The sequence below is a fragment of the Pogona vitticeps genome, chromosome 3 (assembly GCF_051106095.1).
Source record: "Pogona vitticeps strain Pit_001003342236 chromosome 3, PviZW2.1, whole genome shotgun sequence".
In the NCBI taxonomy this organism is placed as follows: Eukaryota; Metazoa; Chordata; class Lepidosauria; order Squamata; family Agamidae; genus Pogona; species Pogona vitticeps.
In genome coordinates this window covers 65,677,000-65,702,973 of record NC_135785.1, presented here as the reverse complement: position 1 = coordinate 65,702,973, position 25,974 = coordinate 65,677,000, and the positions used below count along the sequence as shown (strand labels likewise).

At 39.6% G+C, this 25,974-nt stretch overlaps 1 protein-coding gene across 2 annotated transcripts in view; it reads left to right on the top strand.

The window, feature by feature from the left end:
• Positions 1–25,974, top strand: part of HSPA12A (heat shock protein family A (Hsp70) member 12A) — a 71,259-nt gene that overhangs the window by 4,623 nt on the left and 40,662 nt on the right. Inside the window, exons 2-5 of one of the 2 annotated variants that reach the window (XM_072995500.2) lie at positions 6,284–6,369; positions 10,871–10,995; positions 19,443–19,629; positions 21,904–22,008. In XM_072995500.2, coding sequence (XP_072851601.1) covers positions 6,284–6,369; positions 10,871–10,995; positions 19,443–19,629; positions 21,904–22,008 — 503 coding nt within the window. Of the gene's footprint in view, positions 1–6,283; positions 6,370–10,867; positions 10,996–19,442; positions 19,630–21,903; positions 22,009–25,974 lie in introns of both variants that reach the window. The other variant, XM_072995499.2, reaches the window with a different exon arrangement.

Genomic DNA, 25,974 nt, shown 5'->3' with positions numbered 1-25,974 from the left:
TACTACACTGCCTCAATAAAGAAAGTGTTCAGGTTAATGGACCAATGAACCTTAGCATGTGTGAATTGGGAAGGAAAGAGCAAAAGGAAGAGTGGGTTTTGGACCCCTCCCCTGCTATGCCCTTACCTAATTGTCAGGTGCATCTTAAATAGTTATTCGGTGATAGGAAAAAGGGCATAGATGGTCACTGCTGTCTGGTTTCAATCTGGGTGGGGGGAGATATCCATGCATTTGCTTGAGTGGTAAAACAGAGCTAGGGCTGCAGTGGCTGCATTGGGCAGGTGTGTGGCTCCTGAATGTGACAGTAAAGCTTGTGCCACCATTGTTTTCTTCTAACTATTTGTTAGCTACAGTACATGTTTAATTACTGCCCCTGACTTTGCTAATGTCACATAATTACTACTGGAAGAGAGACAATGACCTCCCATGTGGTTATCACTTAGTGCACCACACGCATGTACTGCAATTGCCTGCCAAAGTACTCTTCCACATGTGGGGGAGCATGTTTCCACATATCTTTTGAAGGGGGCAGGATCAGCAGTGGAGGCAAAATTACGGGCAGCAGAACAGAGCAGAAATTGGTGTGGTAACATTGGTAGTTAAATCACAACCTAAAATACCTTCACCGGAATGACATCAGGGGAAACATATCACCATAACTTCTGAACTCACACATTTTGGTAATATGGCTACATCTGCAAAGTGAACAATCAGACATGTGCAGTATTGACAAATGGTTTGTTCTTATTAACAGATGTGGAAATTGGTGTGGTAGGGATATGCACCAAAGACAACATTCAGTTTGGATCCAGCCTCTGTAGTTGAAGAAAGGGACTGATAGGAGCAGACTGCTTAGGGCATGTCTCAGTTCAGATCTGAATCAGAACCTTGGCTTGGAAAATTCAGTGCTTTGTATAACCCCTGTTTGGCTTACATGGGAAAAATGAACAACTGGTGACAAACAACTGTTTTATGTTTTGACATAACTTGATGAAATTGGTGTGCACGATAGCATGTTGCAAGTAGATGATGTCTGATGGGTGGGGCAGGGACATGCTTTTGTAAAAAAAGGAATCCTTAAAGTTTCAGCAGAAAAGGATTTTGTCCTCCTCGCACACTATTTTTAGGTGAATGTAGCAGGTAGCAGTGTTAGTCTGGTATAAACCATCTCTAGGGAAAGCTGTATGAAAACAAACTACATTATATAAGTGCCTACAAATAAATAACCTATACAGTTTTAGAAACATTAATCATCATCATCTTAGAACCACAGAGTTGGAAGGGACCCTATGGATCCTTGAGTCCAGCCCCTCTCAAGGAGTCACAGTGGGGAATTGAACTCCCAACTTCTGGATCCACAGCCAAATGCCTAAACCATTGAGCTATCCAGCAGTTTGAGTGCAGAGGCAGAGAATTACAGTGAAGGAAATAGTTAGAGACTTTGTTTTTGTTTTCTGTCCAGCTGATACCAAATTATAAATTCTTTTCTTTCCAAATCCTCTGCTACTAGAAGAAAGGAAGGTATTGGTAAAGTTCTTTTCTGAGTAGAAATCCCAGGCACAAAACTACACCTTCCTTTGTCCTGCCTGCAAAATAAACACTGAACTCAGTGGGATTTATTCCCAGGTGAATATGAATAGGATTGCAGGTATATAACTAGGTGGACAGCTGTTCTAGGCTGTTGCAGCAAAAATAAGAGTCTTGTGACACCATAATAAATGTATGCATTTATGCTACCATGTATTTGATTGTCTCTGAACTACCACAATACTTCTCTAACTATCATCTGCTTCAAAGTGTGCATATCCCATTAGAGATTTCCTTAAATCAGAAAATGTGATTATGACTCACTGCTGCGGATGAGATAATGTTCACAGTGTTTACCATGAAGCGGAATAGTTCATTGCATTCACTTTTGGTGGCAGGATCCAGAAGTATTTTTCTGTGCTATGAAATTATTACACGTAAATAGCTGCCTCATTGTCCATGATGTCGCAGTCCTGATGTAACCATTTTTGCTGGCATATTGGAAGGAAAGGTAGATACAGCAAACCCAAAACAAGAAAATTGCTTTAGCAGCAGGTTGTGATGTCATAATCGCTTAGTCAAAAGCATTCCACCAATGTCAGCAACTCTAGAGGATGGAATAAAATTGCAGCCTTGCCAGTAAATCTACGCTAGCATCTGTAAGAAAGGGGGAAAGTAGGTTGAATCAGGACCACAAAATACTCTGACCCAGAAGCAAACGTTCACTTTTCATTCCTGCAGGATGGGGGAGCAGCCAGAAACAGTGGGAAACCTGGAAGACTGCATGCCTTCATGACTTCTAGTCTTGGACTAAAAATGTCTTCTCTAATTTATGTTTACTACGCTCTGCCCCTTAAACTTCTCATTAAAAGAATAAGAGACTAAGTGTTAAACTAGACATTAATAATAGTTATTCCTTTCAGTTAACAGTCTTCCACACTGAGAAAGGTGTGCCACATCACATGTCTCAGTAAATAGACTTACAAATGATGTCTGTGTTCAGTTCGGTCCAGTTTATTGCTATGGTCCTTAGACCAATCATACAACAAAAATAAACCTTTCCGAATTTCTAAAATTGGGATAGTTCGTAAAATATTTAGCATTAAAAGACAGTTTAAAATCTAATGTCTCAGTAACCAGACTTACAAATGACATCTCTGTTTACCTTTCAGTGACAAAATACAGTGCAATGATGGTGCTATACAAAAGTGATGTAACTTGTATGCTATGATAAACAGGTGACTCATGTCATATAAAAGAACAGCCCTTTTGAAAACTTATATCTGTATATATTTCCCAGTTTAATCTTAAGGGTGTTTCTAGAGAAAGCTTTTAGTATGCCATGGTCAGGGTTCATTCTTAAAATTTAGAGGGGACAGACGTATTTTCAGTGTGTAACCTTCCCAAAATTTTCTGCTATTTCTTTTCCTTTCTGAATTTTTTTTCTTCACTTTTTGATTAGTAGGGCAAAGCATCCTTTTATGGAAGCATCATCTTTATGAACTTATTTGTGGTTTCTCCAGGAAGGGTTATCCTCGCTTGTTTAAGGGACCTTACTTCCAGTTAGATGTGCATAGGATTTCACTTAGGCTAATTGTAGTCTGCATGAAAACCCTTACCCAGCACAAATTCCATTGAAGCCCTCACTATTTATATATAAGAAGACATGCATATGATTGTGCTAACAAACCATGGCGATTGCATAGGTCATCTTCCAAGAATGACCCCAGCTTAATGGGGTTCCCATTTGCACCCATAGACTGCAAAGTGGAAGAGGAATTGGGTTGCTTCTCATTCTTGTGATGTGGTACACCTTTCCCATTGGCTAGTATGGCTTGTTCTAGCTGCTGGGATCATCCTACTGACCTGGTCAATCACATTGCTGATTACTGTAACTAGCTGTATGTGTCTGGACAAGCCTGGAAGGGGAAGTTCTCTCTGTGGTCCAGTTGGAACACACAGAACAATTCCTTGACACACCATTCATTTCAGTCTCTAAATATTTCCGTGACCCAGCCAACCTATTTATGGTTCTGTAGATTGCTCAGGGCTTACATAGGCAGCACAGAGGAGGAATTCTATCTGTGGGGTTTAGTTGGCATATGGGGTATTTGCCTCTCCTCTTAACAATTCAGACAGGCCCCTTGTAATTTCCTTTTTCTCACACAACTTTATTGTAAAGTGATTAAGGCATATATTGGAACCACAAAAGGAAGCATCCACATCAGAATCAAAGAACATGAGAGACACTGCAGACTAAAACTACCAGAAAAAAATTGGCAGTCGCTGAACATGCCCTAAAACAAGCTGGACATGAAATTATATTTCAAAATACTGAAATACTGCACAACAACAGCAATCATTACGTTAGACTGCACAGGGAAGCCATTGAAATCCACAAACACCAGCAGAGCTTCAACAAAAAAGAAAAAAGTTTAAAACTCAACAAAGCTTAGCTCCCAGCACTGAAAAATACAGCTTGCAAAAAGGTCAACCAACTCTACCCAGCCACAAGAACTGGTGAAAACTACACACAAAAGACCCGCTAATGACACCCATCAATCAAACTACAGGCAACAAGCGAGGTTGCAAATAAAACCCCAACATATACCCCTCTAGCCCCATATACAGTATACAGTACTGCAATCCTAGAGGTCTTGTTCTGTTACCCCATGCTAGTATCCATTGTCCTATGATGTGCTGAGGCACCTCAGTTGTATCCAGTAATGTTGTGGCCATTTTCGTGCAAACAGTGTGTTTGTATCCCTTCAACATTCCTACTCACACCGTGCTCAGCCTTACTGCCCAAGCTGCAGCTAATGCATGGCCAACAATGTCATGGATGGGCAAAATCTGCTTTGTAAAATTTTACAAATAAGAATGCTGCATGACTGAGTAGAAATACTGTAATGGTATTTTGTTAAAATCTAAGTTTTGTCTTGTAGCAATTGTAGCACCGGTGCATCTAAATATTCTCTCCTGAAAGGAAGCTTTTTAAGTACCTCACACACGAACACTGAGAACTCAGTATCTTTATTATTCAGATAACTGAGGATGATGAAGCTCAAAGACAAAGGGAAGTTAAAAATGCTTCCCTGGAAGCCTCCTTCTTGAATGTAACTACCTCTTGTGGCACTGCAAGCCTTAAATAGTATCCCCCACTGTTTTGATTATAGGATGTATGCTCCATTGTGGTGGCCATGGAAACGCAAGAGGAAGGTGCTATATTAGCTAGATTGAGCTAAAGTGAAGCCCAAATCATCTCCTTCCTTCTCAAGAGGTGTTCAAATAGTAATGGCCACATGAAGCACATTTTGTGTTTTCTTGGGGTTTGCAAATGTATAAAAATGGACATAATCAAGTCATCAGTTTCTACAAAATTCACAGGTTGGATCATTTAAAAATCATTTATGCCTTTGCAATATGCAATATGGCTAGAAGAGAGTCGTACTGCTGAGCTAATACATTCACTACATGGATGGTATTTTCTAGACTTGTTTCCACCCCTGTGGAAGGGGATCATCATGCAGGGAGGAGATCACTCCTTCCCCTCAGTTTCTTCCACCCATGTTATTTCCTTACATTGCTATTGTGGAAAATGTAATATTTTCAGAATAAATAGAAGCCTGGTGGGCAAAAAAGTACAGGAGTAGATAGATCAAATTGTCCCCCTAGCATTGCAGTCATGATCTGGGTTACTCTCATCCATCCTGTGTAATCCTGGGATCTGTAGTTTAGACAAGTACTTTGCTTTGTAGTTTAGTGGAGCACACTAGAGTTCTCTAGCAGGCAACCCTTCATCAAACTTCAAGTCCTAAGATTCTGTAGGATGGACCTACGGCAGTCAATAGCATTTCAAAGTGGTATGAAATGTGCTTAAGAAAACTTTCAGAACATTAAAAAGCTTCACCCCGAAATGCTCTGTACTAATAATGAGTGCTTCTAGCACCTGACTGATTTGAGCAGGAGGACTCCCCAGGGCTGCATGTGAGGCTGAATTAGATTTGGATATACACACTCACACATCTTGGTCATCCCTTTTCTTCACTGGGAGGCAATGGAAAGGCTTTGCTTCCTCCTTCTCTAGTGATCCTGACATGATCTGTATGAAATAAGTAGGAAATCAGCAGTAGGGGCCAGGAGTCAGATGATAGTAGGGGTGTGGATGTGTGTCAGGGCATCCGTAGAAGGTCACACTTCATTTCTGTGAAGAAGATCATATTGTACATGGAATTGAAGGATGGGTGTATCTTCTGCTTCCCATCCTAAAAGACTCAAAGAACAGACAGAGATGAGAAATCTTTCTGACTACAGCTCCCAATAGCTATGCTGATTGTGAAAGATTGGGAATTATAGTTTAAAAAACACATGGTCTCTGCTTCTTTTGGAGGATCTTGTGCTTCTGCTGGCATCTGTCTCACACTTCACATTTACTGGCTGACATCCAACAATACGTTGCAACTATAGCAGACCTGTTGAATCAGTGGGAGCGATTCTGGTTGTGATTTGCTACTCGATTTCAGCCACTATCCATCTTTTAATACAGGTCAAATTGAGTTTGATTCAGCACACTTGTTACTTGAAAAGGGCAATTGAATTCTTAAATTAAAATAATTCTGTTTTTAATATAAAGGAAAGATTGATATTTTGTTTCTTTGGCAACTCTGTGACCTTGGACAAACTTGGTGCCATGTGTGAACATCTTCATTTCACCTCTGGAGGATATTTAGTTAACAAGACTACTCTTTTATTCCAGATGCGGTTTCAACATCTACCTATGCGTCTCCAGCAAGAAGTCTGGGAGACCCAGGGATAACACCACTCTCCCCATCCCATGTTGCGGTAAGAAATACAATTTATATATAAAAGTGGCCAGAATTCTGTTGGGGATTTAGAGTGGTCGGAAGATCAGATGGGCGGGGTATAAATCAAATAAATAAATAAATAAAAAATTTATGGCAGTATAAGTGCAATTGCATAAAATGTGGTGATGAATTGGTGCTGTTTAACAAATTGCTGCTTCACTTCCTGTCTGTGTGCCAAATTGTACAAATGGCACATGATCAGGAATGTGAGTACAACTTATTACTGGCAATTCACTACCACAGTTTGTGCAATTGCACTTCTGCTGGCATAAACCTCCCCATAGGATTCTGCCCTATATTGGCTGAGATCCTCTTGCTTAGTGTACTAAATTACACTACATGAAGCCCATTGAATCAGTGGGGATATGATTAATTAACTCCTTCATTTTTTGTTGTTTAGTTGTTAAGTTGTGTCTGACTCTTCGTGACCCCATAGACCAGAGCACGCCAGGCCCTCCTGTCTTCCACTGCTTCCTGGAGTTTGGTCAAATTCATGTTGGTAGCTTTGATGACGCAATCCAACCATCTCATCCTCTGTTGTCCCCTTCTTGCTTTCACATTTTTCCAACATCAGGGTCTTTTCCAGGGAGATTTCTCTTCTCATGAGATAGCCAAAGTATTGGGGCCTCAGCTTCAGGATCTGTCCTTCCAGTGAGCACTCAGGGTTGATTTCCTTTAAAAATGGATAGATTTCATCTCCTTGCACTCCAGGGGATTCTCAAGAGTCTCCTCCAGCACCACAATTCAAAAGAATAAATACTTCAGTGGTCAGCCTTCCTTATGGTCCAGGTCTCACTTCCATACATCGCTACTGGAAAAACCATAGCTTTGACTATGGAAAACTTTGTCGGCAAGATGATGTCTCTGCTTTTTAAGATGCTGTTTAGGTTTGTCATCACTTTCCTCCCAAGAAGCAAGTGTCTTTTAATTTCGTGGTTGCTGTCAATATATGCAGTGACCATGGAGCCCTGGAAGGTAAACTCTGTTACTGCCTTCATATCTTCCCCATCTATTTGCCAGGAGGTGATGGGATCAGTGGCCATGATCTTAGTTTTTTTGATGTTGAGCTTCAGACCATTTTTGGCGCTCTCTTTCACCCTCATTAAGAGGTTCTTTAATACCTCCTCACTTTCTGCCATCAGAGTGGTATCATCTGCATATTGGAGGTTGATATTTCTTCCGGCAATCTTAATTCCAGTTTGGGATTCATCCAGTCCAGCCTTTCGCATGATGTATTCTGTATATAAGTTAAATAAGTAGGGAGACAATATACAGCCTTGTCGTACTCCTTTCCCAATTTTGAACCAATCAGTTGTTCCATATCCAGCTCTAACTGTTGCTTCCTGTCCCACATATAGATTTCTCAGGAGATGGATAAGGTGGTCAGGCACTCCCATTTCTTTAAGAACTTGCCGTAGTTTGCTGTGGTCCAGACAGTCTAAGGCTTTTGCACAGTCAATGAAGCAGAAGTAGATGTTTTTTCTGGAACTCTATGGCTTTCTTCATAATCCAGCGCATGTTAGCAGTTTGTTCTCTAGTTCCTCTGCCCTTTCAAAATCCAGCTTGTACTTCTGGGAGTTCTCAGTCCACATACTGCTGAAGCTTGCCTTGTAGGATTTTGAGCATAACCTTACTAGTGTGTGAAATGAGTGCAATTGTATGGTAGTTGGAGCATTCTTTGGCACTGCCCTTCTTTGGGACTGGGAAGTAGACTGATCTTTTCCAGTCCTCTGGTCACTGTTGAGTTTTCCAAACTTGCTTGCATATTGAATGTAGCACCTTAACAGCATCATCTTTTAAGATTTTAAATAGTTTGACTGGAATGCCATCACCTCCACTGGCCTTGTTGTTAGCCATGCTTTCTAAGGCCCACTTGACTTCACTCTCCAAGATTTCTGGCTCAAGGTCAGCAACCACATTATCTGGGTTGTCTAGGACATCCATATCTTTCTGGTATAATTCCTCTGTGTATTCTTACCACCTCTTCTTGATGTCTTCTGCTTCTGTGAGGTTCCTACCATTTTTGTCCTTTATCATGTCCATCTTTTCACAAAATGTTCCTTTAACATGTCCAGTTTTCATGAACAGATCTCTGATTTTTCGCTTTCTATTCTTTTCCTCTATTTCTTTGCATTGTTCATTTAAGAAGGCCATCTTGTCTCTCCTTGCTATTCTTTGGAAGTTTGCATTGCATTTTCTGTAACTTTCCCTATCTTCCTTGCATTTTGTTTCCCTTCTCTTCTCTGCTATTTGTAAGTCTTCATTGGAGAGCCACTTTGCTTTCTTGCATTTCCTTTGCTTTGGGATGGGTTTTGTTGCTGCCTCCTGTACTATGTTACGAGCCTCCAACCATAGTTCTTCAGTCACTCTGTCCACCAAATCTAGTTCTTTAAATCTGTTCTTCACTTCCACTGTGTATTCATAAGTGATTTGGTTTAGATTATACCTGACTAGCCCAGTGATTTTTCCTACTTTCTTCAGTTTAAGCTTGAGTTTTGCTATAAGAAGCTGAGGATCCGAGCCACAATCAGCTCCAGGTCTTGTTTTTGCTGACTCTATAGAGCATCTCCATCTTTGGCTGCAGAGAACATAATCAATCTGATTTCGGTATTGCCTATCTGGTGATGTCCATGTCGCCTCTTGTGTTGTTGGAAAAGAGTGTTTCTGATGACCAGCTTGTTCTCTTGACAAAACTCTATTAGCCTTTGCCCTGCTTCACTTTGAACTCCAGGGCCAAACTTACCTGTTCTTCCTTTTATCTCTTGACTCCCTATTTTAGCATTCTAGTCCCCTAAAATGAGAACATCTTTCTTTGGTGTCAGTTCTAGAAGTTGTTGTAAGTCTTCATAGAATTGGTCAATTTCAACCTCTTGAGCATTGGTGGTTGGTGCATAAACTTGGATTACTGTGATGTTGAAAGGTCTTCCTTGGATTCGTATTAAAATCATTCTGTCATTTTTGAGATTGTATCCCAGTACAGCTTTTCCCACTCTTTTGTTGACTATGGGGGCTACTCCATTTCTTTTATGGGATTCTTGCCCACAATAGTAGATATGATAATCGTCTGAATTGAATTCACCCATTTCCGTCCATTTTAGTTCACTGACGCCTAGGATGTCAATGTTTATTCTTGCCATCTCCTATTTGACCATATCCAGCTTACAAAGGTTCATAGATCTTCCTATGCAGTATTCTTCCTTGCAGCATCAGACTTTCCTTTCGCTTCCAGGCATGTCCGCAGCTGAGCGTCCTTTCGGCTTTGGCCCAACTATTTCATTAGGTCTTGAGCTACTTGTACTTGTCTTCTGCTCTTCCTCAGTAGCATGCTGGATGCCTTCTGACCTGAGGGGCTCATCTTCCAGCGTCAGTTCTTTTTGCCTTTTGTTTCTGTCCATGGACTTTTCTTGGCAAGGATACTAGAGTGGCATGCCAGTTCTTGCTCCAGGTGGATTGCGTTTAGTCTGAACTCTCCACTATAACCTGTCTGTTTTGGGTGTCCCTGCATGGCATAGACCATAGCTTTTCTGAATTATTCAAGCCCCTTTGCCACAACAAGGCAGCAATCTGTGAAGGGGAACCCCTTCATTAGTTCTCACTAAATCTCCTCTGATTCAATAGGCCTCTTTCTGTTCACTGTTAGAGCTTAACAGTAGACCAACAAGTAGCTTCCACTTCTATTTTTAAAACCTATACTAAAATCTCCTCCACTATATTTATTCTCTGGTATTGATCTGAACATTTTAAACAGCCCTGAAGTCATAAGGTATGTTTGGCAATATTCATTTTTGTCTCTTAACTCACCTGAGGTTATATAGTTGGTAAGTGGGACTGTAACAGCCACCCTCAAACCTCAAAGAGTGGTTGCTACTTCACTTTAAACTCTGCTGCCACCAACTTATCCTTGAAAATCAAGCAAAGGACAAGTGTAACTTTGAAAAACAAAAACTGGTTTATTGATTACAGGAAATAAAAATAGTAAATCACTGGTAAAGAATCAATAGGTCAATCACTGTAAATAAATCACTGGCTCACACAGACTATTTCACACTGACAGGCTCTCTCACTCACTATAACTAACAATCACTTTAAAAACTCAGCTCAACCTCTCATCTCCAATCTCTCCTCACACACCCTTCACCCCCCTTTTTATACTAGCTCCTCCCCTTAAGTTCCACCCTCTGTCACACCATTGGCTGATGACTCACTGCCCAGCTGCGACGGACATGTGATGTTATGTCTGCCCGTTACAGGGACTTTTATCCATTTGGAGTAACATGTCAGTCAGTATCGGCTTGGTAGTGTGCTAAATTCCCATTGCTGTTATTATTTGAGGCCCATTGATATTTAGAGAATGATGATTTCATTCAGTAAAGAAAAGATTTATAGTGTTATATGTTGACATGAAAAAGAACTGGTAAAATTTATCACTTTTCCTTAAAATCACATAAGAGCCATTTTGTTTCTCTTTTTTTCAGAAGGACTCTGAAACAAATGACACAGAGGAGCCATCATTTCTTGTGGTGGTGGCTATTGATTTTGGCACAACGTCCAGTGGCTATGCCTATAGCTTCACCAAGGAACCAGAATGCATTCACATAATGAGGTAAAGGCACCCATCGCATCTTTATGTGGAGAACGACTGAAGCCTGTGACTATGGAGTAACTGCCCTTTAGTCATTTCTTAAAAAACACATCAAAGAATCATTCGTGTTGCTCTTAAGCACTGGCCGTGAGGGGCAGTCTAACATCAAGGGCTAAACCTCTTCTATGTGTGCCACTTCAATGGTTATGAGATACATACTGAGGAAAAATGGAATACCATTTGTGGGGCTTATTAGTAACAGTATATGAAAATGAGAAAAACATGAGTTCAGAAGCATGAGGGAAATAGCTAGCATCTTTCAACAGTAAGCAACTTAGTGCCAAACTAATGACAAGTTTAGTGCATTTTCAGGCTTGAGGTTCCCTTATGTGCCTACATAGCTTGTGACAAGAGGAAACTCGCTCCTAAGAAACATGAGGACAATCACATGCAATAGGAAACACACATCTTTCCCCATTTGAGCAGGAGTGAATCATGCCCGGAGCACCCCCATGTTGTGCTCAGTGATTGAGCGATGTCTGTTCAAGTGGTGAAGGATGTTTCTGACAGGGAGTAATTTTCTTCACTTGCCTATCTTGAATTTAGCATGTTTTATTTTGTGGTTGGTCACTGGAAAGCAAACACAGTGTTTATTTCAGAGTCCAAGCAATGTAATATGTATCTCTGAAGAAATCCTGTTGTGGAAGGAAAAATGGGATTAATCATAGGCAATGTGCTTTCCCCTCAACATCTGGCTTGACCCTGAGATTCTTGCACAGCCGTGCAGCTGTTGACTTGATTTATGCTGCACCATAGCCTCTAGCTGTGGGCTGCCACAGCAAAGCTTTGTTCCCAAACTGCTCCAGTGCAAGCTTTAGGATCCAGCTTGATGCATGTGCAAGACAGGTGTTCTGTGAGGTCTTATGAAACCTATATGGTTTTATGAAACCTATATTAATGTTAAAGGGAGCAGTCTGGGTTTGGCTTGGCTTTTAAGTCAGAGCAACTTCTCACCTGAATGAAAATCAAATTATTTTGAAACTATGGTTTGCTTGGCCACAGCTTGCTTTTCTACAGATTGCCACCCCATGGTTTCATTTTTATAATAATTACTTAGATTAATTCTGAATGTCTTATACTGGCAGTGACACAATATAGCCCTTTCCATACCTTCTCTGTATATAGCATGAAAAAACAGAAAAGGGAACAAGAGAGCCCCAGTGGCCTTGCTCTCTGGATGACAGGAGTGAAAGAAGTACCTAGGTGTGTACAACTTACCTATGCAATTTACTTATTGACATGAAGCAGTTATCTATGAATGGCTGAACGTGCCCAGGTACTCCCTTTCGGATCTGTGACTCAGCAGCATTGATGAGGGAACTTCCCAAATATTTATGAACCAGTACTTCTAGTACCTCCCGCCCCAGCTCTCACAAGGCTCTCTGGGACTGCTCATGATTGATGTTCTGCAACACTAAGGAGGTGCCCAAGTGATTAGATTTTTTAGAAAAAGATCCAGGTGGGGATGGGCCTATTGGTCTTTTTTCATTTCATTTTCATGTGTGTTCATGCACAGATTTCCACTTCAGTCTGCAACTTCTAAAAAACAAAACAAAATCGAAACCTTTAAACGTGTATTTTTGAATTTATTTTCTCTCAAAGTATGGGTTTCTAAAAAATATTTTGATATATTTTAAAGCTACAACTACATTGGAACATGCCGAAAGGTCACTAGAAGCCATTAAACCTTCAACCAATGGGTAACTATATTCTCATTCAATATAGTTGAATGCTATATTCTCACATTAGTCCAGAAGTTGGAGATCAGGTCAGTTTCTATCTGAATTCACAAAAAACAACTCTTTTGGCTTCCCTACTACCAGATGCTGTTTAATCACTAACAGTTGCATATTCAGGAAGTAGATAAAATGAATTCTTCTGACAGTTCTAGTTAATGGATGCCATAATTATTTCTCTTCCAGTTTTATAATAAACAATTTTCAAAAAGTGTCCTATAGTAGTTTCAAACCCTCACATGTTTCTTAAATGTGATGCTTCTAGTCTAAACATAAATATTTGAACACTATGGCCACTAACCTATTGCTAGTCGTAACTAGAGTAGACCCACTGAGTCAGCTGGATTTTTGTTATTGTAGACTTGCCATTCAGCAATTTATTCAATAGATCTACTATTCTGTGGAACTAGCTCATATATTTCAAGCTGTATGATAACTGGCAATGTCAAGGGCTCACAAGGAGTATTATAATTAAGACATTGCAAACAGTCTAAACATATTTAAGAACATGAAACAGCATTTCTATCTGTGCTGCTTCTCAGAATAGTTGCATTATCATAGCCCATTGGTGTTGTGGCCTTGTTAAATAGCAGAGTGCTTTTCTCTCCTGGGTTGTATTGATTCTTTCCCATTACTTGCTTTTCTGATAGTCATTTCCCCACCCTTATTGTTAAAACAGCAAATCAATGAAATAGGTTCAGCAGAGAGACCACCGAGTGTTAAGCTCATTGTGCACAGAGGACAGGCAAATGAGAAATGGTGAGGCCAACCCAAATGATGGAAACATAGAGCCAGAGGGAGTTTCCAGGGTCAGTAATCCAGTCCAGACAGATCAGCCTGATTTGTCAGACCTAAATAAATCCTGACAGATGCACATTCAGGCTCAAAAAAGAAATCTCCAAAGAAGATTTCATGATTTCCCTGGACATCTTGTTTTCTTGCTGTAGGAGCAGGGAGTGCACACAAACATTGGCCCTCTGTTTTTACCTGGAACTAAAAACAATATACTCCCTCCTTTTGGCTTCATCAGCTGCATGCAGTGGTAGGAGGGGGGGGAGATAATTTTCCACAGCTGAGGCTCATCTTCCATCACACCTCTTGATCTCTTCCCAAGGAATAATAATAAGAAAAATCTGCATATCAGGAACCATATAGAATAGAAACCTCTGTTCTTTACTTGCAAGGAATAGCCCCTTCCTTAACTCCTCAGGAGTCACTGAGATTTATGGTAGAAGCCATTGCATGATACCTGATTGAGCTTATATCACTGCAGAATAAATATGTTAGGGTTGGGATGTTTTCACCACTACAGCTGACAGCAACACAGGAAGGGATTTGGAAACACAGGAAAGAATGGACTTGAACCGGGACTGAGGAGAGCATAGGAGGGAAATAAAAGATTGTAGCTATTTGGCTCAGGTACAACTTTTAAAAATGATTCAGTAAGTGAAGCATAATAACTAATGTCTCAGGCATAAGGGTAGAAAAGGGACTTAAGAAGTGATGAAAGGGTTAGTGTGTCATAATTCATAATGAAACCATAGAAAACACAGTTCAGACAAAATATGACCTCTATTTCAGTAGGAGACTTAAATACTTATCTTTCTTTCACTGAAACAAAGGGACTTGAAAAACACAACAGGGTAGTTCACACAGAGAGATTTGAGATAAGCCACAGTGCACAAAAGCATACTACTCTAATGTCAAGGATGGTATTTGTAGCAAAGACTTATAAATGGGCTACAAGTTAAACTCTACTTAGAGGGACGTGGTGGCACTGTGGGTTAAACTGCAGAAGCCTGTGCTGCAGGGTCAGAAGACCAGCAGTCGTAAGATCGAATCCATGCGACGGAGTGAGCGCCCGTCGCTTGTCCCAGCTCCCGCCAACCTAGCAGTTCGAAAGCATGCAAATGCAAGTAGATCAATAGGGACCACCTTGGTGGGAAGGTAACAGCGTTCCGTGTCTAAGTCGCACTGGCCATGTAACCACGGAAGATTGTCTTCAGACAAAACGCTGGCTCTATGGCTTGGAAGCAGGGATGAGCACCGCCCCCTAGAGTCGAACACGAGTGGACAAAAAATTGTCAAGGGGAACCTTTACCTTTACCTTATATCCTAGAAATACTCTCCTTGATTTTCCTGAGCCTACTTGGAACTGTAATCGGAACCATCTTCTACTCCTGCTGCTGTTGCTTGACAGTTTCTTATTACCAGCTAGGTGCTCTTTAGAGATAAGGAGGAAGAGAAAATGCCAAGTGTTGCTAAATGGGTAATAGGGATGGGAAAAAGGAGATGATGACTCTAAGATGTTTCAAGAGAAAGAAGTGGGTCCTATGGCAGGCTAGATGGATGGAGAGAGAACAATGTTCTGTTGTAATTAAAGCCCAAATCTCTCCTGACATTGACTGACAATATTGCACTACAGTACAATCCTAACTCAGAACTACTGGGGATGGGTTTAATAATAAGCAGAAAACTCCTGCCAGCACAAGTCTCTCCTATGGGCAGAAATCTCCCCATGCCAGCAGAAGTTCCTTTTCCTGACTGACCTCCAATAGCTGCTAGCTGTAGAAACGGTTCTACCAGCAAAAATTTGAGAGCAAAAAAAGAGTCAAAGATGAGGTAGAGAAGAGAAGAGCCAAGTAGGGTGGATTTAATTTAAATCACAATTTAAATCACAGTTAAAATTTTTAAAAAATGGGATTTGGATTCAGCAGAGCTCCAACTGCCCCTCATTTATTTTGGATAGTTAGGTTTGTAGCCCTTATCAGTAACAGAACAATGGTTTCCATCACTGAAATCACCATTCTTTAAGAATGATCACTTAAACACATAACAACAGTTGTATAAATGGCTCACTACATCTAAATGTGGACATTCTGCAGTTTCCTTTTGATAAGCCCACATGTACGTGTTTTTCAGGACTGTGATCATAGGGTTACCTGTGCTTGCTTCCCACAGATATCTGTTTGGCCACTTTGGGAACAGGTCTTCTGTTGATCCACTTTGGTTCTTTCAATGTTCTTTGCAGAATCTTGTGTACATTAAAAGCCAGATTTCATGGAACCTTACTTTGAAACACTTTTCCTTTAATAGTGACAAGACACAGTCATATCTGTGAAATATTTATTTATTTATTTCCATTTTTGTATAACACCACAATGAAGAGCCTAAGTCTCCTTTAGTTGAAATTCCTTGTCTGGAGCTTTCTTCCCTTCAAAAACAATGTGGGTGTCATACATACTATAAAGCTGTGCATATTAATAATATTTGTATATGTTTTCTTATTTTACATATTGTATTATTCATTTCCCAATGACAAGGTAGAAAGATCTATAGAAAGACTGAAGTTCCAGCCCATGCCTCCTATAAATCCTACTCAGTCACTCTCATCCTTTCCTAAAATTTCCGCAAGGATGACATGGATACTTTCAAAACTCCTCTTCCCATTCTGAAGGCTAAAAACATTTTTAAAATGAAAGTTGAGATTCTCCAACGTTGTGCCATTTTTACAGTATCCACCAGTATACAGACTAGACTAGACTAGACAGACAGACAGACAGAGGAACAATTTAGAGGAATTGTACATGCAAATACAAAATGCAGCTTGTCAGATCCTAGCCAGAATATCAGTGAGCTACTGCACTACTGAAAGGATTGTTCAAACTATTCATCCCAGGAAGAAGAATTTCTACTTAGGAGGGAATAGATAGCTGTCACAATTATTCAACTCCTAAGTGCATTTTCTATTAACATAAAAGACCCTAGATGAATCAAAATTACAGTCATTAAGGATTCTTGGTCAAAACAACACTATTCGTGCCATGAACGTGCAGCTGGCATGTAGATTTAACAAGCAGTGGTTTGGGTAGAATCTTAATCTCCATGTAGGACTGATGGCACCTTTCCAAGCTTTATTCCATATCTGCAGTGAAATCAGACTCGGAATTGTTGAAGCTGATTTTTTTGTTTGGCCTTGGGCTTTTAGGATTGTGTACATCCCTGGGACAAACAAGGCCAATTCCAGCAATTCTGAATATAATTTCATTGCAGCTATGGAAATATGAAAACTTGCCAAGAGTCTTATGACCTTTCAGTTGGTCCTCATACTATGACTACTGTATTTGGTGATGTACCGTATTTTTCGCACCATAAGACACACTTTTTCCCCACAAAACAGGGGGGTGGAAAGTCTGTGCGTCTTATGGAGCGAAGAAAACAGATTATATTTTCCTGTTTTCTTCTCCTAAAAAACTGGTGTGTCTTATGGAAAGGTGCGTCTTATGGAGCGAAAAATATGGTATGTTTCTTTAAAAAACTGTCATATTCAAACTTTATTTGATATCTACCCAACAGCACAAAAACCACAATGTAGCTATGGCTGCTTTCATAATTTCTATGCAAATATTCCTCTGTTTGTAATTTAAATTCTTAGAGTCCATTCATAATTACCTTAGGCTGCATTTCTTACTCCTAGGATTCCACCTACATGAACAACATCTGTGATTGCATGGTTTACATGATTTGTGATTATACAAAATGTATCCAACAGCTATATTTTAAGATCAGTCACATTAGCAAGAAGACACATCTGGCAGTAGTAATGTTCAAGTAAATTTTGCTAGTACAGACATCTGCATTCAGATGCTTTATAAGAATTGGGTGCACAGCTGTATCTGTGGACAAAAATGCAGTAGATAAAGAGTGCAATGTATTGCTGCACTGCACGGGTTCCATAAGCCTGAAAAACAGCAAAAGAAAGGTGTTCTTTGTTGAATTCATATCTATGTTCATAAATGATATAAAGCTAGAAATTGACAAATGAAAATGAGATTCCTCTAGCCAAATCATCTTGCAGAATGTGCTGGAATAAGCTCACCAGTTACTAGCCATCACCTTAGATGTATTCTGGCATTTCCAATATTGCCATTATTTTCTCTTAACCATTGTTAAATACTGTACCTACACTGATTGGCACACTCATATGCTTTCCATGTATATTGTAGAAGGTACGGGCTGCTACGTCTTGCCTCATCCCATACATGCTATCCCAATAGCCTCCAGAGTTCACTAATAATAACATGATGAAAACCCAGTTGGTCAGACCTAGGTTCTCTTTCAGCATCTTGTTCCCAATGTTCAGCTAAGGGAACCAGAGAATGGAATCCTCAATAAGAAAGAAGAAAGGGAAGGAGAGTTTAAAGGATTTGAAGGAAAAAAATAATGCCATGGACTGCAACTCCTCCACCTGCCAGCATGGTTGCTGCAGTATTGGAGTACACCAATTTTTAAAAGTAACTTTCCAAAGTTCTGATGAAATTTAAAGTTTGCACAGAACTAAAGATTTTATTGGCCCAATGCATTCTTAAATTTTTTTACCCTTTAGGAACATCATTATATTTATTTATTTATTTATTTATTTATTTATTCATTCATTCATTCATTCATTCATTCATTCATTCATTCATTCATTCATTCATTCATTTATTTATTTATTTATTTATTTATTTATGTTCATTCATTCATTCATTCATTCCATTTATACCCCACCTATCTGGTCATTGTGACCACTCTAGGTGGCTAAGGAAGAATGAGTAACATTCAGTGTGATATATACTACATCAAATAATAACACTATTGCACAAACACTGTTGATGACTAATTATTGGACAGAACCAATATTTAGTCATGCTTAGGACAGACCACTTGGAATTAACTATGTGAGTCATGAGTAATTTAATCTTACTGATTTCTGTGGCTGTACTCTTTATTATGACTAGATAAGGATCAGAACATTGTATAATTGCTTTAATCATATTTCATGAAATAAGCTGTTCATTGCTCTTTTTTTTTACTGTCCCTGTAGAAAAAATGTAAGGCCAGTGGAATCTTTATTTTTGTGCAACCTAGAAATTTCATTTGCCCTTGTTTTAAGCCCTTTCTCAGGGTCCAAGTCCAAGCTTTTGGCCGTCTACCATCAACCGGTTTTTAAGGCACATTGCCTTTGAATATCAAAGTTTCATATATCCACCAGGACTAATAAATGTACATGGATTTACCCTTCTGAATTTTTCTAACCCAGAACTTGGAAAAGCTACTTTTTTGGACTACATCTTCCAAAATCTTTCAGTCAGCCCACATTCTGTGGCAATGACTTCTGTCCATATATCCTTTGCCAGAATTCCTGGGCCCTTGATGTTTTGATCTTTTACTGTGGGAGACACTTCTTTTTCCCCCCTAATTTGAACATAATACTTCTGTACGATCCATAGATCTCTTTAATTTTTGCATGATGGCTTTCATTGCAGGCCTTTCTGGTTTCAGCAAAGTTTGATTATTTTGTTTTTTAAATGTATATGCTCCTTCTCATGTTAAAAGAAACATTGGAAAGAGCTGATTTCCTCTCTAGATTATGTGTTGTTGTTATGCGCCTTCAAGTTGGAACTGATCTATAGCAAACCTAGCAGAGCTTTAATGTAAGTGAGTTATTTAAGCAGTGGTTTTGCTAGTTCCACATCCCCAGTAAGTTTCTGTGCATGAGCAGAAATTTCAACCGAGGCCTCCTGAGTCTGTTACTCTGTCCATAGCACCACATTTGGTAAGTATTCTTTCTGCATGGGAAAACAATGCTAAATGTTTCACTGATCTTATGCATCTTCCTTTGCATTTTAGACGATGGGAAGGAGGAGATCCTGGTGTGTCCAATCAGAAGACTCCAACAACAATCCTCTTGACTCCAGAACGAAAATTCCACAGTTTTGGTTATGCAGCCAGAGATTTCTATCATGACCTAGATCCTAATGAAGCAAAGCACTGGCTGTATTTTGAGAAATTTAAGATGAAGCTTCATACAACTAATGTGAGTAATGGATGAATTTATCTACTACCCAATTTTTTCTTTCAGGAATGAACACTTAGTACCTAGGGCAGTAACCTGTTCAGCTTACTGCATGGAGAGCAGCAGTTGTGAGAATAGTTATCTGCATTGTTTGGCATGTCTGCCATGTGCCTGTCACCTGATCAGTTGATATTGGATGGTCAGGTGCATGATGGGAAAATGGAGGAAACTGCTTGTGTGATTACCATTCTGCTGGAAATAAATTTAACTGCCCCCTAAGTTTGCTGGCGTGTTTTTCTTTCCTTCAGAAGATTCTGTAGCCTTTTACAATTGATTTCATTCTTAACATCATCAATTTCATTTTCATTCACTTTATAACGAGCAGTACACTATGTCATGCCTGGACTGAAATATACAGTGGTGCCTCGCTTAACGATGTTAATTGGTTCCAAAAAAACATATCGCTATGGGAAAACATCGCTAAGTGAAACACCATTTCCCATAGGAATGCATTGAAAACCAGATAATCCATTCCAATGGGAACAGATTACCGTCCTTAAGCGAAAATTGCCATAGGAAACATTGCTAAGCGAAATGCGGTTCCCCCATTGGAATGCATTGAAGCCTATTCAGTGCATTTCAATGGTTTTGACAGGTCCATTTTCGCTATTTTAAAAGTGTCTTAAAATGTTCAAAAACTGTTTCAAATGCTTGGAATCATTAGTGCACCTTGTAAAACCTTTGCAGAATTAATTTGGCTTTGTTCTGACTCTTCGTTAATTTTTGGTGAATTCCCCCCCCATTGGAATGCATTGAACTGTAGGTTTGACAGCTGTTCATCCAAAAAAGTGATGTTTGGTTTTAATCAGATTTTTCCTGTACAGAAGCATTTGAATAAGAATGGTAACAAAGGTAAATCCTTCAGAGTAATTGTTTTCTTTCTTTCCAAGGTTTTCTTTCTTTCCAGTCTTATGCTACAATTGAAAGACAAAGCTGTATAATCTATGATTTTATAATGATATTCAATCTAGTTATGAGGGTTTGGCATGGCTATTTCCTCTTTTAGACAATGAATTTATTCTTGGAAACAGCTGATAGCCACCAAACACATAAACTTTGAGGCAGGAAAACATAGAAGTGAAAAATGGCAACCTTGGACTAGCCACACTTTCTTCATCTAACATACCTCATTGACCCAGAGCTGACGGAAGAAACTGGTCATTCCTTACATAGCGGGTAGGTCTGAAAAGCTCAAAAGGATTTTTGGTAGACACCACATACCGTGCACTTCAAATCCACAAACACACTAAGACAGAGACTTGTCCACCCGAAAGACCAGATACCAAAACACAACAGGAGCAATATAGTATATGCGGTTGAATTCAAAGGGGAGTGTTTAGAGCTCTACATTGGAGAAACCAAACAGCCGCTAAACAGGAGAATGGTCCCGCACAGGAGGGGCAATGACTCAGGATCACACTTAGCAGTGTTCCATCATTTGAAGGACAAAGGACATTCATTTTATGACCAAGATGTACTCATTTTGGACAGAGAAGATAGGTGGTTTGAGAGAAGGGGTCCGGGAGGCCATACATGTGCATATAAAAAATCCCTCACTCAACAGGGATGGAGACCTTAGATACAATCTGTTTCCTATTTATCATGCTGCCCTTTCATCTGTTCCCAGAAAGATTAGCACCACACACACCAGAAAGACCACTGTTAACCATTAATGACCCACGACAATGGGTGGAGAAGGACTGCAAAAGTGGGATTATCCCTCACCCCCCAGTCCTTTGTCCTTCTAACAAGCCTATTCAGATCAGGGTGAAGTGAAACCAACATGGAGGATATATCAGGGACCTCCTACCAACTCTCCTCAAAGTGAAGAAGCTATTTGGATGAGTAGCAAAAAGTTTCAACCTAACAAGAAAGAAGTCCTGTTGCCATGACTCAGCTTCCAGATAGCCACACCTGGATGACTGAGAATCTTCACAAATATACCTCATTGGCTTGTTGTGAGGATAAAGTTGAAAAAGCATGAGTTATGTATGTTCATTGGAAGGAAAGTGGGATATACATGTAAAGAACAAACAAATATATCTAATAGGTACAAACCCACATGGCAAACAGCTACATTCCTTATGAACAAGAACAGTTCACCATCTGAGAAACATGATGAATTTCCTTGTCAGAATGACTATCTGACAAAATGACTACCTGTGTTGCCTTTTGCCAGTAGGGTGAACCTTAAACATTTGAATAATCTGACAATTATTATTTTTTCCCTTCTAGAATCTCTCTCTGGAAACAGACTTGACAGCTGCAAATGGCAAGAAAGTCAAGGCACTTGAAATATTTGCTCATGCTCTGCAGTACTTTAAGGAACAAGCATTGAAGGTGAAGAAACTTCCTGTGTCTCATACGCTGCATATTTATAACTGTGACAAGCACTAGTCCACAAATATAACCTTGGCAAACTTTAGCCTTCAGCAGCCTTTTTTTTTTTTTTTTTTTTTTTTTTTTTTTGATGTAAACAGAGTGGGGCAGCTGTAAGAAATGCAGAGGCACTGATGGTGGTGAAGTGTCCTAGATACGTATAAGCAACCTCCTGTCCGGACAGAATCCCGTGGTGCATCTGCCAGTGGTGACACCCAGGCTCTGTACGAATCCGTGAAAGCAGATTTTGATATTGTTTCTATACAACCAGATTTTTTTTCCTCTGTGTAACAAAACTCTTAGCGTGGTAGCATTTTGTATCAAAGATGCTTTGTTTGTTTGAGGAAGGAATAGGTAAAAGCCACCGGATCACTCTGATCGCACCAAGGTCAAAACGGACATTTCTTCCAAATTCCCTAATCACTTGCCTTCAGTCCCAGTCACTACTCTTTCCTTGTTTTTTTTAAAGACAAAATCCAAAGAAACAAAACAAAACGATAAAAAAAAAGACAAAAACATGTGGCGCCTTCAAGACTAACCACTGTATTTTATTATAACCATTTGTGGAGACGTCCCCTTCATCAGCTATTAAGAGACTAAATGAAATGAGTATTAAATACCAGTTTTACATTCTAAATGTTCATTGGTTACATGCAGTAATTGGGCCTATGTTTGTTTAGAGTCCTGTTGGAAAAAATACTTCAGGAAGACAGAAAACAGGCAAGAGGTCTGAGCAGAGTTGAGAAGGGGGGGAGAGGGGAGTTGGGGGGGGGAGGGTTTGAATTGCAGTAAATTCCAAGAGGGCAAAGAAAAAATGAAATAAGTTAGCAGAGGAATCACGTATGTTAATGTAGGGAATATAGACAGTTTTCACAATGCTCTAAGGTCTAGAGATGGGCATGGTAGTAGTGAAGAAAATGACAGTGGCAGTAGATAACAGTGGACGTGTCACATTTGGTAATGGCTTAAGAAACCTAGGCTTATATTCAGTCAATTTCTATGTGTGCCCATCATGTGTACAAATTTTACTTCAGCTCTTTCCCTCTGTGTTCTTGATTTGTAATTATTCTGTTCTAAAACAGTGACTTTTAAATCTTCCACAGAGTGACCTGGTAGACTGAAATGGTTGGAGCCAGGTTTCTGTGTATTGTGGTTTTTGATGTCAGATTTGTGGCCATTGATCTGTTTCTGTGGAGATTGTCCTGTTGTCCTATGTAGAGTGCAGAGAGGCATTGTTCGCAAAAGATGGCATAGATCACATTAGCTGTGGAACAAGTGAAGCTGCCTTTGATATTGTGTGTGGCACTGTTAGATCTTATGATTGTGTTGCCAGAATAAATGTGTGGGCAGAGTTGGCATCTGGGTCTGTGGCAGGGTGTAGTCCCCCTGTCTGTATTGATGTTTTGTGGTCTATTGTATGTAAGTATTTGTTTGAGGTTGTGGGGTTGTCTGTAGGCAACTATGGGTCTCCCACCAAGGGCTTTGGAGAGTGAAGTGTTCTTGTCAAGGATGGATTGGAGATCATTTAGTACTCGTATGTGTGTGAGTGGTTTTGGTTGTGGACTATAAGTGACAACTAGTGGTGTTCTGTCATTTTGTCTTTTTGGATCTGTCTTGAATAAGTTACTTCTAGGTGTATGCGTCTTGCTTTGTTGATTTGTTCCTTAATCATATGAGGTGGGTATTGAAGTCTGAGCAATGGAATTTATAGATCATTGAGTTTGGAGTCTCTATGCTGTGGGTCTTAGCAGATGCAATTGCATCTAAAGGCTTGGCTGTACACAATGGATTTGTTTCATTTCATTTTGTCTCAATAGCTGACAAAGTGGACATGTCCATGAAAGCTTACGTTAAAATATAATGGTTAGTCTTTAAGGTTCCACATGCTTTTGTATTTTTTTATTGTTTTGTTTTTCCTTTGGATTTTGCCTGATGTGCTTGCACAGACTAACACAGGTACCTCTTCCAAAACTTGATTTTTGGAGGTGTAGAGTATAGTTAATTTCCTTATACATACATATCACATTGTCCCCCCTCCAATTACTCACTTTTCTTTTTTGTAATATCTTATAATCTTGATGCTCAAGTATATGTTTTCCTGTACTTTATGTGTTAAGCTATGCAAAATAATTTTTGTCATCTGAAAGCGTTAGCTACGGTAAATGATGAGCCCACCCTGTTTCCAGATTGATAGTTCTAAATGGAATCCAAGTTGCTTTCTTGAGGTGGGTGGTGAAGAAGCTTGTGAGCAGGCCTTGTTCATTTTTGTAAGCGAGGATGGCTACTGTTTCTCAAGTGTGTGAATGCTTAGAAGGCCTGTCTTTGCTGCCAAGCCAAGCACTATGCCATCCATTGGCTTCCACCAAGATAATACTGGGTATGATGCAGAAACTGCCCCCAAGTTCCTTAAACTGGACTGCTGCCAATGTGGAAATAACACTTGACTTCCAGTGTAGCCAGTTTCTGTATAAGATACAGGAAAGTAGGGTTAGCATGTTGTCCTCTGCCTTGGGCAGCAAAATAACTTCGACATATAGTGTTCTTGTCTCTTTGAGCAGGAAGTGAGTCAACTAGTGATGCCTTTTTGGCATTCGGATGGTATCTTGAGCTGTGGGTCCCAAATAAACAAACACAGTTTTTACAAATATTTTAAAAAGCTGCATTGATCGTAAGTATGCATACTGATCTTCAAGCCATTTTTCTTTTTCTAAAATGGTAGACTTGTCTATTGTTGGCCAGAATTAAGTGGCCACCTCAGACACTTGGCTTTATATTTCATGAAAGGACGAGACCACTTGCTGGATTTTCTGTTTTTGATTCCAAAATATTGTTACTTTCCTTGGATCCCATACAACTTGCCAAGGGCTGGGATTTGTTCTCTTTCTTCAAGAGAAAAATTATCTTGGGCTGGCTTTTAAATTGTTGCATTCACTGATGTCATATTGTTCAGATGTAAATGTGATGTCCCACCATTAAGATGCCAATATTGAAGATCCAACTCAATCAGTGTCACAGGAAATAAGTTTTCAAAATGACACCCCCCCCAGCTCACTGGGGTGGGGGGTAATGTGTAGCCAGTATAACTATTTTTTTATTATTATTGTAAACCACCCAGAGAGTGCTTTAAGCACTATAGGGTGGTATATAAGCAGCACACTTTGCTTTACCTTTAATTCAGATAAATTAATAGTATTGTTGATGCTACAATAATGAGCACAGCATACAATTATGAACATACATGGTGCTATAAAGCACAGGCAAATAAGAGTCCAGGATCTAGTAACCACAGCAACATAAAACATTTTTTTCCTGATAATTTACAATTCATTGTAATTGCTGGCAGAGCTGATAGTTACTGGCTTGAGTTTGCCACTAAGCAGAAACTCAGTTTTATAACAAAGAGCTCAATAGGCAATCTTCTATAGATAAGGAAGAAGACTGCTTTGTCTGGAGTCAGTATGAAATACTGTAAAAAATAATATGCCATCACACTAGCTCCAAAAATGCATTTCTGTTTCACAGGCATCATTGTCATACCAGTCTTCACTTTTTATACTGTGGGTTCCTTTAACACTGCCAGTCTTCACCATTGTCTCCACAAATAAAATTGGGCCTCCACTACTCAGTTTGCTGTTGTTCATGCAGTTGCCATTACATCTTTTTTAATATATTGGCTGTAATACTTTATGGTTCTCGTGGAGGCCAAGAGGTAGAACAGAGTGCCTCCTTCTTTTCTGGAATGGAATGAAAACCACTGTCCAGTTTTAGTGGGTTGCTATATCAGTGGTAGCAGTAAGTAGGAAAAGGTAGAATATGATTCTAGTAACATAAACATGGTAAGTTCAGCTAGATAGCCTTTATCTTTGTGTCCATTGTGCAATTTCATATGGTGTCACTCACATACCTTCTCTACCCGTACAGTATGTG